General features: G+C 39.6%; 1 protein-coding gene across 1 annotated transcript in view; it reads right to left on the bottom strand.

Annotated features, from left to right (window-relative positions):
• Window positions 1-12,521, bottom strand: part of SUCLA2 (succinate-CoA ligase ADP-forming subunit beta) — a 66,110-nt gene that overhangs the window by 24,332 nt on the left and 29,257 nt on the right. Inside the window, exons 5-6 of the mRNA XM_033176916.1 lie at window positions 9,993-10,121; window positions 4,522-4,660 (exon numbers count right to left, since the gene is read on the bottom strand). Coding sequence (XP_033032807.1) covers window positions 4,522-4,660; window positions 9,993-10,121 — 268 coding nt within the window. The remainder of the gene's footprint in view (window positions 1-4,521; window positions 4,661-9,992; window positions 10,122-12,521) is intronic.

The raw sequence follows: 12,521 nt of genomic DNA, 5'->3' as shown, positions 1-12,521 counted from the left end.
TATTTTCCCACAAATTTCATAGTAATTACAATGGGAAAAAACAACGATTCTATAATGAAAAAACCTTCTGGACATTACCTTAAACAAGTGAGCCAAGTTAACATTATCAATACTGGAACAAACCAACATAATGTACCTCCTGACAACGTGCACTATGAAGGAAAAAAACACCATGAGGGAACATCAAACAGAGAAACACAAACCGAAGGGCATTCTACGAAATAAATGACCCTTTCTTTAAAAAAGAAAAAAAAAAAAATGGAACAACAAAAACATAAGGTCAAGAAACAAATCAAACTTCAAGATCTGTTCCAGGTCAAATGGACGTGACAACTCAATTCAATGTGTGATCCTGCTCCTGGGGGAAAATAGTATAAAGGACATTACTAGGACACCTGGCTACATTTGAATATGTATTATGAATTAGATAATATTTTCTCAGTGTTAAATTTCTTGGTTTTCATAAATGTAGCCAGGTTATATAAGAGAATGTTCTTGGGTCATGCTTGTAATCCCAGCACTTTGGGAGGCCGAGGCAGGCAGATCACGAGGTCAGGAGATCAAGACCATTTTGGCTAACATGGTTAAACTCCGTCTCTACTAAAAATACAAAAAATTAGCCATGTTGGCAGGTGCCTGTAGTCCCAGCTACTTGGGAGGCTGAGGCAGAAGAATGGTGAGAACCCAGGAGGCAGAGCTTGCAGTCTGCCAAGATTGCACCACTGCACTCCAGCCTGGGCGACAGAGCGAGACTGTCTCAAAAAATAAAAAAAATAAAAAAAAAGAATGTTCTTGTTTTTAGATACTAGAAGAACAATGTCTTCCAACTTACTCTTAATGGTTCCAAATATATTTATATTTTTATACACACAAATGCATGTTTACGCAGACAGAGAGCAGAAAGAGAATAAAACAGAGTGAAATATAAACAACTGGCAAGGTTGAGGAAAGTGTATTTAGGGGTTCCCTATACTGTTTATTTCTGTATCAAAATTTAAAAGTAAGGGGGAAAAAAGCCCACATGGTACCATATTCACCGTAAGGAATGATTTAGTTCAGCAAAATACCACCCATTAAATTAAATTAATGCTGTTGAACAGGAAAAAAATTGGCAATTCTTATCCTTTTACTTTCCATATAAATTGGATAAGGATCCACTCTTGGATGGTTCTTGGACAGTTTTTAGTTAATCCTTAGATAACCACATTTAAGTTATACAAGCTGGTGCAAAAGTAATAGCCGTTTTTTTAAAAAATGGCAACAACTGCAATTTTTGCACCAACCTAAATATTAAGAAACTGACCCCTTTGATAACGAGTATTCCTCACAATGAACACTACATTCCTTGCAGTTGTTCAGTTTGAAATATTTTCTCATTTCCATTATTATTTCTTCATTAATTCATAAAGTATTTTCTTTGTATTTAAAAAAGAAATAAGCTGGGTGTGATGGCTCACACCTTTAATCCCAGCACTTTAGGAGGCTGAGGTGGGAGGATGGCTTGAGCACACAAGCTGGAGACGAGCCTAGGCAACATACTGAGGGCCCATCTCTACAAAAAAATTTTTTAAAAATTAGCCAGGCATGGTGGCATGCGCCTGTAGTCCCAGCTACTCAAGAGGCTGAAGAGGGAGGATCGCATGAGCCCAGAAGACTACAATGAGCTGTGACTGTGTCACTGTACTCCGGCCTGGGCAACAGAGCAAGACTGTCTCAAAAAATTAAAAAATACAATATTTTATATTAATTTCCAATGTTATTGCTTTGTATTTAAAGATCATTATCTGTTATGAATTCTTAGATATCTGCTAATACTTTTTAATTTGTGACTCAGTATTAAGGTTTTTTAAATCAGTATTTGGATTTTTAAAAAGTGTTTTTCTAAATACTGGGTAGCCCATTAAATTTTTAAAAGGGGGGGAGGGGCATGAGGAACACCTAGTGAAGGCAGTAGTCCTTGCTAGGCCTCTGGAGTACACTCCAGAAGATCAAGGCAGGTTTACTGAGGAAGCAGTTGAGGGCGATTCTCCAATGGAAAAAAACTCAGGGTGAAATCCCTAGGAAAGAGATTTCTTAGGCAGAAGGTCTGTAACAGGCAGTAGAAGCAGCCACTGACAATACATGCTCACAAGTAAGTATGGGTAGAATATCAGTAGAGCCCATTCTCAGTTCACACTGAGGTGCCTATTTCATGGTACTCAACAGGGGAGATGACACATTGGTAGTTTTCCTCTCTAGAAGTAACAAATGCATAGTACCAAAATCAATTTTTGCTTGGAGATTTCTCCTGAGTTTAAGTCCACAGGAAAATAATCAGGATGACTGGTATTCTGGTGAGACTGGTATCTGTCTACTCTTCTTCACTCAGATACCACTGAGTTTCTGCCACGATCTTTGATAAAACTAAGGCCAAGGTTCTGGGAACATAGTAATGCTTTGGATAATTGTTCCCAGTGAATGGCTAAGGTTTTGGGGTGCTATTATTTCCCCAAATTTGGTAATTGAGGAGTCAAAGCTGTGATAAACTTGTATATATTAATATTTTATATATCTTTAAATGTGAAACACATAAGAGACTTAAAATTCAAACAATAATAACTTCTGAGACCATGAAGAAACTCAACCCATTCCCATGAGAAACTGTCAAAATTGCCATGGCTGAAAGAATCCCACTCCACCTAGAATCCATAATCCCTCTAGATAATATTCAGTCAAACAACAAATCAGAGAGAACATCAATTTCCTTGAACTTCTACCTCAAATAAGAGAATCTGACGTAGGACTTCAGTTATCAAGGTCCTTTGGATCTTATCACATTTGGACTTTAAATTCCAAGTGTGTCTGCATGCAGTTTACTATTAGTTTTTTAGAATATCTTAATGCCATAATTTAACCTGACTACAGAACGTTAGCTTTACTTGAAAGCTTAAAAAAAGAAAATAAAGTTCTCACTGCAGAACCTTTACTTTAGCTTTACTAAAAATAGAATAAGATACTCTAAAAAACTAAAAGTAAAGCTAAAGTAAAATATTGATTAAACATGTAAAAGTAAAAAAGAAACAATTTAAAAAATAGAACATATCTGACTAAACTGACCCAAAAGAAAAAACAGAACACATTGAGGATGAATATTTACTGATCTTAAGATGGAGAAGGCTGGACACGGTGGCTCACACCTGTAATCCCAGCACTTTGGGAGGCCAAGGCGGGCGGATCATGAGGTCAGGAGATCGAGACCATGGTGAAACCCTGTCTCTACTAAAAAAAAAATACAAAAAATTAGCCAGGCGTGGCAGGGGGCACCTGTAGTCCCAGCTACTCAGGAGGCTGAGGCAGGAGAATGGTGTGAACCTGGGAGGCGGAGTTTGCAGTGAGCCAAGATCGCGCCACTGCACTCCAGCCTAGGCGACAGAGCAAGACTCCATCTCCAAAAAAAAAGAAGTGTAAAAGATGGAGAAAAAAAAAAGTCTCAGTATAAAAGTAATGGAACTTGGCGGCACAGGGGCTCACGTCTGCAATTCCAGCACTTTGGGAGGCCGGGGCAGGCAGATCACCTAAGATCAGGAGGTCAAGAACAGCCTGGCCAACCAACATGGTGAAACCTCACCTCTACTAAAAACACAAAAAAAATTATCTAGGTGTGGTGGTGCATGCCTGTAGTCCAAGCTATTTGGGAGACTGAGGCAGAAGAATTACTTGAATCCAAGAGGCGGAGATGGCAGTGAACCCAGATCACGCCATTGCACTCCAGTGTGGGCAACAAAGCAAAGCAAGTCTCAGTCTCAAAAAAAAAAAGTAATGAGATTTGAGTACATGCAAAAACAAAAATATTTCCCCAAAAATCAAATAACATTAAACAATAAAGTACAATCTCAGAAAAAGATTCAGACCAAATGTCAGACAAAAGATTGACATCCTTAATATATAAAGACCCCATATACATAAAGAGTTCCCCAGGATATGTTACTAAGTGAATAAAGATGCAAAATGTATGTAGTATGCAATCTATATATCCAGATAGCTAATTTGACAAAATTACAGCTCAATCACCACCACACTGGATACACTAACCCAGCACTGCCCAATAAAACCTTCTGCAATGATGGAAATGCTCTATATGTGTGCTCTCTTAATATAGTAACCACATTTGGCTACTGAGTATTTGAACCATGACTAGTGCAACTAATTAAGTGAATTTTTAAATCTTATGTAACTTTAATTAAGTTTAATAACTACGTGTGGCTGATTGTCACTGTATTGGACAGCACAGTTCCGACCCCTCTGTGCATGTCTCTATAAGGTGTTTTATTTTTTTTGTTTCGTTTTAATGGGTTTAATAGTTTGCTTTGTCTTAATGGGTTTAATATTTGTTCATATTCGTTCTATTTGTTATTTTTAAAAAAAAGCTTCTACATAGGTAGAAGTTTAACTTTTTGAACCTCTATGAGTTTAACTTCCTTAGGGAAGCATATAACAGAGAAATAAATGAATAATCATATTAGACAAAAGAAGATACTTTACCAGCTCCATCTGAATCTTCCACCATTGGATTTATTTCTATCATGGTTGCATCATATTTCAGAAAAAGGCTGTAAAGCTTGACCATGTTTTCTGCTGCTGATTCCACAATATTAGGCGGAAATCCCATCTTCTGTGCAAGCTGAAATCAGTATTTCTTTTTATTATAGGTGGTTTGCATGTCTAATCAACATTATTGTAAATAAAAAGCCTTGTAGTTTATCACTTAAACGATAAATATGAGTCATTTATAGTCAAACATTAATTACTGAAATAGCAGCTACCATTACTAAATGGTTAAACAAAACTTTTTACTCAAAATCTTAAACAAAACTTTACTCAAAATATTATGCCCATTTTATAGATGAGAAAGAGATTCAGAGAGATCAAGTAACTTGCCATTGGCCTAGTTCCAGTTCCAGGGTTTATTCCATAATGTCCATACTGCCTAAGCTTTATGGCCAACCTAAGCTGAAAGGAGAGGCTTATATCTTATTAAAACTATATATAAAATGTGGGCCAGGCACAGTGGCTCACGCCTGTAATCCCTGCACTTTGGAAGGCTGAGGGGGCCAGATCGCTTGAGGCCAGGAGTTAGGGACCAGCCTGGCCACCCACAGTGAAACCCTGACTCTACTAAAAATATAGAATGTGACAACCCCAATGGTCCAAATAAAAGCCAAAATATTAGAAGACCCTATTTTACCTTCTGTGTAATTTATAAAGAGTGTCTAGCAAGCAATAAGAATGCCTGTCATTGAGTCAAATGAGTGTTACCCCATTTATTCAAAAATCTACCGAGCATCTAATACATTCCAGGCACTATGCTAGGCCCAAAAGATAAAGATATTTAACTTTATAATATCATAAAGGAGTTTACAGTCTTGAGGGATTCCCAATTAGAGATACCCATAGAGCTTTTAAACAATACAATATCAAGGTCCCAACTCAGAAGTTCTGGTTGACAAGTTCTACACTGGATCAAGCATCTATCATGTTTCAAGTTCCACAAGCAATTCTGAACCACTGGTACAGAGGATACATGTCTATATGTTTACTCTAACAGTGCTGCCACTGCTCAGGAACACTATGAGAATTCTTTCCTATTTTTCATTTGCTATCTAAGGTTGTAACACATTCTTTTGATTTTCAGTAACAAAAAATTCTTAAATTCTTTGAAGATGAAGAAGATATTTACAAAGAGCCAAATGCCAGTAAATAAAGTAAATGATCAAGTTAAACAATGTAATCTGGGCATAGTGGCTCATGTCTGTAATACCAGCACTTTGGGAGGACAAATGGATCACTTGAGGCCAGGAGTTTGAGACCAGCCTGGGCAACATGGTGAAACACTGTCTCTACTAAAAATACAAAAATTAGCCAGGTGTGGTGGCGCATGCCTATAATCCCAGCTGAGACACAAAATTTGCTTTGAACTCAGGAGGTGGAGGTTGCAGTGAGCCGAGATCACACCACTGCACTCCTGCCTAGGTGACAGAGTGAGACTCTGTCTCCAAAAAACAAACAAAAAAAAAGCACTAAGGAATGTAATCTTTTGTTATGACCTATTTCAAATAAAGAATAATATGAAAGTACCATTTTATTATGAAAGTTTTTCACTATGTCATAACTCACCTAAAAAACCAAAAACTAAAACCAAATGTTTAGGCTTAAACATTTGAAAAGTACAAATTCTTATCAATTCATTATGACATCAATTTGCTAATGCTAGGCACTATTTCCACTCATAACCATCAGGAAAAATGCTATATAATCTTAGATTATTTCTTTATGTATTCTTGTAAATCAAGTATTTTCCTCCTCATCCAAATTTCACTCTCATCATCTTCACATAACTGCCTAATAAATCAAATCTGTGCCTTTTAAACATTTATATCATTCATCTGCCAAAATTATTTGCTTTACTCTCCATCAGAAACATTTCTCTATCTTCTTTAAACCTTTGTGCTGGTCAAAATTCTTGCACTTGGCTGGGCACAGTGGCTCACGCCTGTAATCCCAGCACTTTGGGAGGCCGAGGTGGACAGATCATGAGGTTAGGAGTTCGAAACCAGCCTGGCCAACATGGTGAAACCCCGTCTCTACTAAAAATACAAAAATTAGCTGGGAATGGTGGCGGGTGCTTATAATTCCAGCTACTTGAGAGCTGAGGCAGGCCAATCGCTTGAACCTGGGAGGCAGAGGTTTCAGTGAGCCGAGATCATGTCACCGCACTCCAGTCTGGGTGACAGAGCAAGACTCCGTCTCAAAAAAAAAAAAAAAAAATTAATTGCACTTGCTGTACTTCTTTTTTTTTTTTTTTTTTTTTTTTCTTTTTTTGAGACGGAGTCTCGTTCTGTCGCCCAGGCTGGAGTGCAGTGGCCGGATCTCAGCTCACTGCAAGCTCTGCCTCCCGGGTCCACGCCATTCTCCTGCCTCAGCCTCCCGAGTAGCTGGGACTACAGGTGCCCACCACCTCGTCTGGCTAGTTTTTTGTATTTTTTAGTAGAGACGGGGTTTCACTGTGTTAGCCAGGATGGTCTCGATCTCCCTACCTCATGATCCGCCCGTCTCGGCCTCCCAAAGTGCTGGGATTACAGGCTTGAGCCACTATGCCCGGCCTAACTTGCTGTACTTCAATACCATAAACTTATTCTTTTTTTTTTTTTTTTTTTTGAGATGGAGTTTCACTCTTTTTGCCCAGGCTAGAGTGCAATGGTGTGAACTCGGCTCACCGCAACCTCCACCTCCTGGGTTCAAGCGATTCTCCTGCCTCAGCCTCCCGAGTAGCTGGGATTACAGGCATGCGCCACCATGCCTGGCTAATTTTGTATTTTAAGTAGAGACGGGGTTTCTCCATGTTGGTCGGGCTGGTCTTGAACTCCTGACCTCAGGTGATCTACCCGCCTCGGCCTCCCAAAGTGCTGCGATTACAGGTGTGAGCCACCACGCCCAGCCATAAACTTATTCTGACATAGTTTTCTCATGAAGAAATGTTTAAGGAGAATGGTGTGAACCCGGGAGGCAGAGCTGACAGTGAGCCAGGATCACACCACTGCACTCCAGCCTGGGCAACAGAGCGAGACTCCATTTCAAAAAAAAAAAAAAAGAAAAGAAAAATAAAAAGAAAAATGTTTAGGCTGGCACGGTGGCTCAAGCCTGTTATCCCAGCACTTTGGGAGGCTGAGGCGGGTGGATCACGAGGTCAGGAGATCGAGACCATCCTGGCTAACACGGTGAAACCCTGTCTCTATTAAAAAATACAAAAAAAAAAACTAGCCAGGCGAGGTGGTGGGTACCTGTAGTCCCAGCTACTCGGGAGGCTGAGGCAGGAGACTGGTGTGAACCCAGGAGGCGGAGCTTGCAGTGAGCTGAGATCCCGCCACTGCACTCCAGCCTGGGCGACAGAGCCAGACTCCGTCTCAAAAAATAATAATAATATTAATAAAAATGTTTAACTTCAAAGTTCAATATTCCAATTTTTCTTTTAAGATGAGTCATTAGGCCAGGTACAGTGGCTCACATCTGTAATCCCAGCACTGTGGGAGGCCCAGGCAGGCAGAACACTTGAGATCAGGAGTTCTGGAACAGCCTGCCAATATGGTGAAACCCTGTCTCTACTAAAAATACCCAAAAAAAGTTAGCTGGGCATGGTGGTGCATGCCTGTAATCCTAGCTACTTGGGAGGCTGAGGTGGGAGGATTGCTTGAATCTGAGAGGTGGAGGTTGCAGCGAGCCAAGATTGTGCCACTGCACGCTCCACCCTGGGTGACACAGCTAGATTCTCCATCGCAAAAACAAACAAATGAAAAGATGAGTCACTTAATTTTATATCCAAAGCAAACAATTTAATTCAATAGCAACATTACAAATATTACCAAGCAACTCTCACAGGCCATAATATTAAACTCAATGGGGACTTTTTTTTGTGAGGGGAAGAATGGAGGGGAAGGAGCACACAAGGACAATAGAGAAGACTAGTAAAACTGTAGGCAAAATTTTATTGTGAACATATACAAACTGAAAGAAGGACCACAGCATTCAAGGAATTCTTAAAATCATTCATAAACCACAGCTCTATCATGGAGATATATAAGACAGTGTCCCATCCATTCTATACAATTTACAGAAAATAAAGGGGACACAGGAATATTTTAAATGTTCAACCACTTAAACCATGGAGATATAAAATCCAGACTACAAAAAACAATGAATGATAATCACCTCAGTTTCTTCAACAACTAAACTGGAAGAAAAAAGATGAAGACAGCAAAAAAGAGAAACCTGTAAGTTTTTGAAGACCTGTGAGCCAAATCAGTCAGTAAATATGAAGGGGCCCGGCACAGTGACTCATGCCTATAATCCTAGCACTTTGGGAAGCCGACGAGGGTGGATCACCTGATGTCAGGAGTTCAAGACCAGCATGGCCAACATGGCAAAACCCCATCTCTACTAAAAAAAAAAGTACAAAAATTAGCCAGGCATGGTGACGCACACCTGTAGTCCAGCTACTCAGTAGGCTGAGGCAGAAGAATAGCTTGATCCCAGGAGGGAGAGGTTGCGGTGAGCCAAGATCATACCATTGCACTCCAGCCTAAGTGACAGAGCAAGACTCCATCTCAAAGAAAATAAATAAATAAAATAACAATGAAGGACCTTATTTGGATCCTGAGTCAAATTGTAGATGAAAAATTGATTTGAAACAACTAGAGTAATTTGAATGACTAAGTGATGATACTAAGAAATTATTGTTGGCTGGGCGTGGTGGCTCACGCCTGTAATCCCAGCACTTTGGGAGGCTGAGGCGGGTGGATCACCTGGAGTCAGGAGTTCAAGACCAGCCTAAACCAACAAGGTGAAACCCTGTCTCTACTAAAATACAAAAATCAGCCAGGTGTGGCAGCAGGCACCTGTAGTGCCAGCTACTTGGGAGGCTGAGACAGAAGAATTGCCAGAAGAATTGCTTGATCCCAGGAGATGGAGGCTGTGGTGAGCCAAGATGGTGCCACTATATTCCAGCCTGAGCAACGGAGCGAGACTCCGTCTAAAAAAAAAAAAAAAAAAAAAAAAAAGAAATTATTGTTAATTTTACTAGACAAGGTAATGGTATAGTAATGACTTTTTTTTTTTTTGAGACAGAGTCTCACTCTGTCACCCAGGCTGGAGTGCAGCGGCACAATCTCGGCTCACTGCAACCTCCGCCTCCTGGGTTCAAGCGATTCTTCTGCCTCAGCCTCCCGAGCAGCTGGGACTACAGGCATGCACCACCATGCCTGGCTAATTTTTTTTTTATTTTTAGTAGAGAAGGGGGTTTCACTATATTGGCCAGGCTGATCTCAAACTCCTGACCTTATGATCCGACTGACACTCAAAATATTTAAATAAGTTTTGACAATTACTTCAGTTGTATAGTTATCTTTAAATATCATAATTCTCTAATCATAAGGTAGAAATTTTTCAGGAATACAACATACCTGGAGAGCTTGTTCCTTTTTGATGCCTTCCTCAATATCAATAGGTTCTTTAATTATTGCTTCAGGAGTCTCAGCAGCAACATCTTCAATGTTGACACCACCATGTGAACTTCCTATTAATACAGGACCCTGGCAAGGGTAGGAAACAACCAAAACTAGATTTATTTTAGACTCATCAATGAAACTTTAAAACCTACCCATGCATAATATCAGATGTAAGCATCTATTACTCTCTACCCATATTTTTAAATTTTCTTGAGAATTTCTCCTCACATCTCCAGCATAGTGCCCTCTTATAAATATTCAATTAAAGCAATGAAAAAAAAAGTAAAAAAAAAAAAAGAAGAAAATGATGGCTTGCCTGCAAGAAAAATAGATTTAAAATATACACAAAAACTTACACCACAATAGCAACAACTTGGAACCAACCCAAATGCCCATCAATGATAGACTGGATAAAGAAAATGTGGCACATATACCATGGGATACTATGCAGCCATAAAAAAGAATGGGTTCATGTCCTTTGCAGGGACATGGATAAAGCTGAAAACTGTTATTCTCAACAAACTAACATAAGAACAGAAAACCAAACACCACATGTTCTCACTCATAAGTGGGAACTGAACAATGAGAACACATGGACACAGACAGGGGAACATCACACACCAGGGCCTGTGGGGCTTTGGGGGCAAGGGGAGGGGTAACATTAGGAGAAATACCTAATGTAGATGACTGGTTGATGGGTGCAGCAAATCACCATGGCACATGTACACCTATGTAACAAATCTGCACTTTATGTACATGTATCCCAGAACTTAAAGTATAACTAAAAAAAAAAAAAAGAAAAAAACAAATTTACACCAAATATGTAAACATATACATGTGAAATATAACCTATGCATTTTTCGTTAAAACTGAAGGGACATTAAAAGTATTGCCTAAAGCATAAACACTAGAAAATCCTGAAAACAGGTATTTGAAAGAAAAAGCCTAAGAAAACGTAAAGTCTAAGCTCTAATCCTACTGCAAGACAACGAAAAAGAAAGCTGGTAGCTGGGCGCGGTGGCTCTCACCTGTAATCCCAGCACTTTGGGAGGCCAAGGTGGGTGGATCACGAGGTCAGGATATCGAGACCATCCTGGCTAACACGGTGAAATCCCATCTCTACTAAAAATACAAAAAATTAGCCAGGCATGGTGGCAGGCGCCTGTAGTCCCAGCTACTGGGGAGGCTGAGGCAAGAGATGGCCTGAACTCGGGAGGCGGAGCCTGCAGTGAGCCAAGATTACACCACTGCACTCCAACCTGGGCAACAGAGTCAGATTCCGTCTCAAAAAGAAAAAGAAAAAGAAAAAGAAAGCTGGCCAGGCCCAGTGGCTCACACCTGTAATCACAGCACTTTGGGAGGCCAAGGCAGGAGGACTGCTTGAGTTCAGGAGTGAAGAGCAGCCTGGGCAACATAGTTAGACTCCATTTCTACAAAAAATACAAAGAAATTAGCCAGGCGTGGTGGCATGCCCCTTTAGTCCCAGCTACACAGCAGGCTGAAATGGGAGGATGACTTGAGACTGGGAGATCAAGGCTGCAGTGAGCTGTGATCACACCATGGCACTCCAGCATGGGGAAAGAGTAAGACCCTGTCTCAAAAAAAAAAAGTAAAATAAAATAAATAAAAGAGAAAGCTAACTAGTTTGAAAGAATAGCTCTGGGTATTATCACGAACAATATGAGAAGGTAAGGTATCAATACCAGTAATTATTAACCTTTAAGTTCTTGAATATCAATCAAGAAAAATCATAAATTATCTAATATATCTACTAATTTATGCATTAAACTAGAAATAATGTTAACATGAAAAAACAGAGAAACAATAAAATTGTATTTAAAGATTATTTACTGACATAGGAAAATACTGATCTGTAGTGTGTTATGTAGTATATGTTTACATGTAGTGTTATGTACGAAAAAATGACACAAAACCCTAGGAAACGACCCTAGGTCATTTTCTCAATTGTATTTTTTTTTTAACATAAAATGCGTTTCAATGTGCTCCATATTGACAAAAACAAAAAAAGAGTGGGGAATAAAACATTAAAAGACTTTTGTTATTTTAAATGCAACTCTTTTCCAAAAAAATTGTTTTTACAATGAACATATTACTTTTATATCCAGGAAAAAAAAACAGGCATGACAATTTTTTTTTTAAATCAAAAGACTAATTTCACTTTTCTTTTTTTTTGGATACGGAATGTTGTTCTGTCACCTAGGCTAGAGTGAAATGGTGCGATCTCAGCACACTGCAACCTCTGCCCCCAGGTTCAAGGGGTTCTCCTGTCTCAGCCTTCCAAGTAGCTGGGATTACAGGCATGCACCACCACGCCCAGCTAATTTTTGTATTTTTAGTAGAGACAGGGTTTCACCATCTTGGCCAAGTTGTCTTGAACTCCTGACCTCATGTGATTCACCCGCCTCAGCCTCCCAAAGTGCTGGGATTATAGGCGTGAGCCACCATGCGAGCCTAATTCCACTT

The sequence above is a fragment of the Trachypithecus francoisi genome, unplaced genomic scaffold, assembly GCF_009764315.1.
Source record: "Trachypithecus francoisi isolate TF-2019V2 unplaced genomic scaffold, Tfra_2.0 Lachesis_group18, whole genome shotgun sequence".
Taxonomy (NCBI): domain Eukaryota; kingdom Metazoa; phylum Chordata; class Mammalia; order Primates; family Cercopithecidae; genus Trachypithecus; species Trachypithecus francoisi.
Note: the sequence above shows the minus strand (reverse complement) of the source record. Positions and strands in the feature narration are given on the sequence as shown.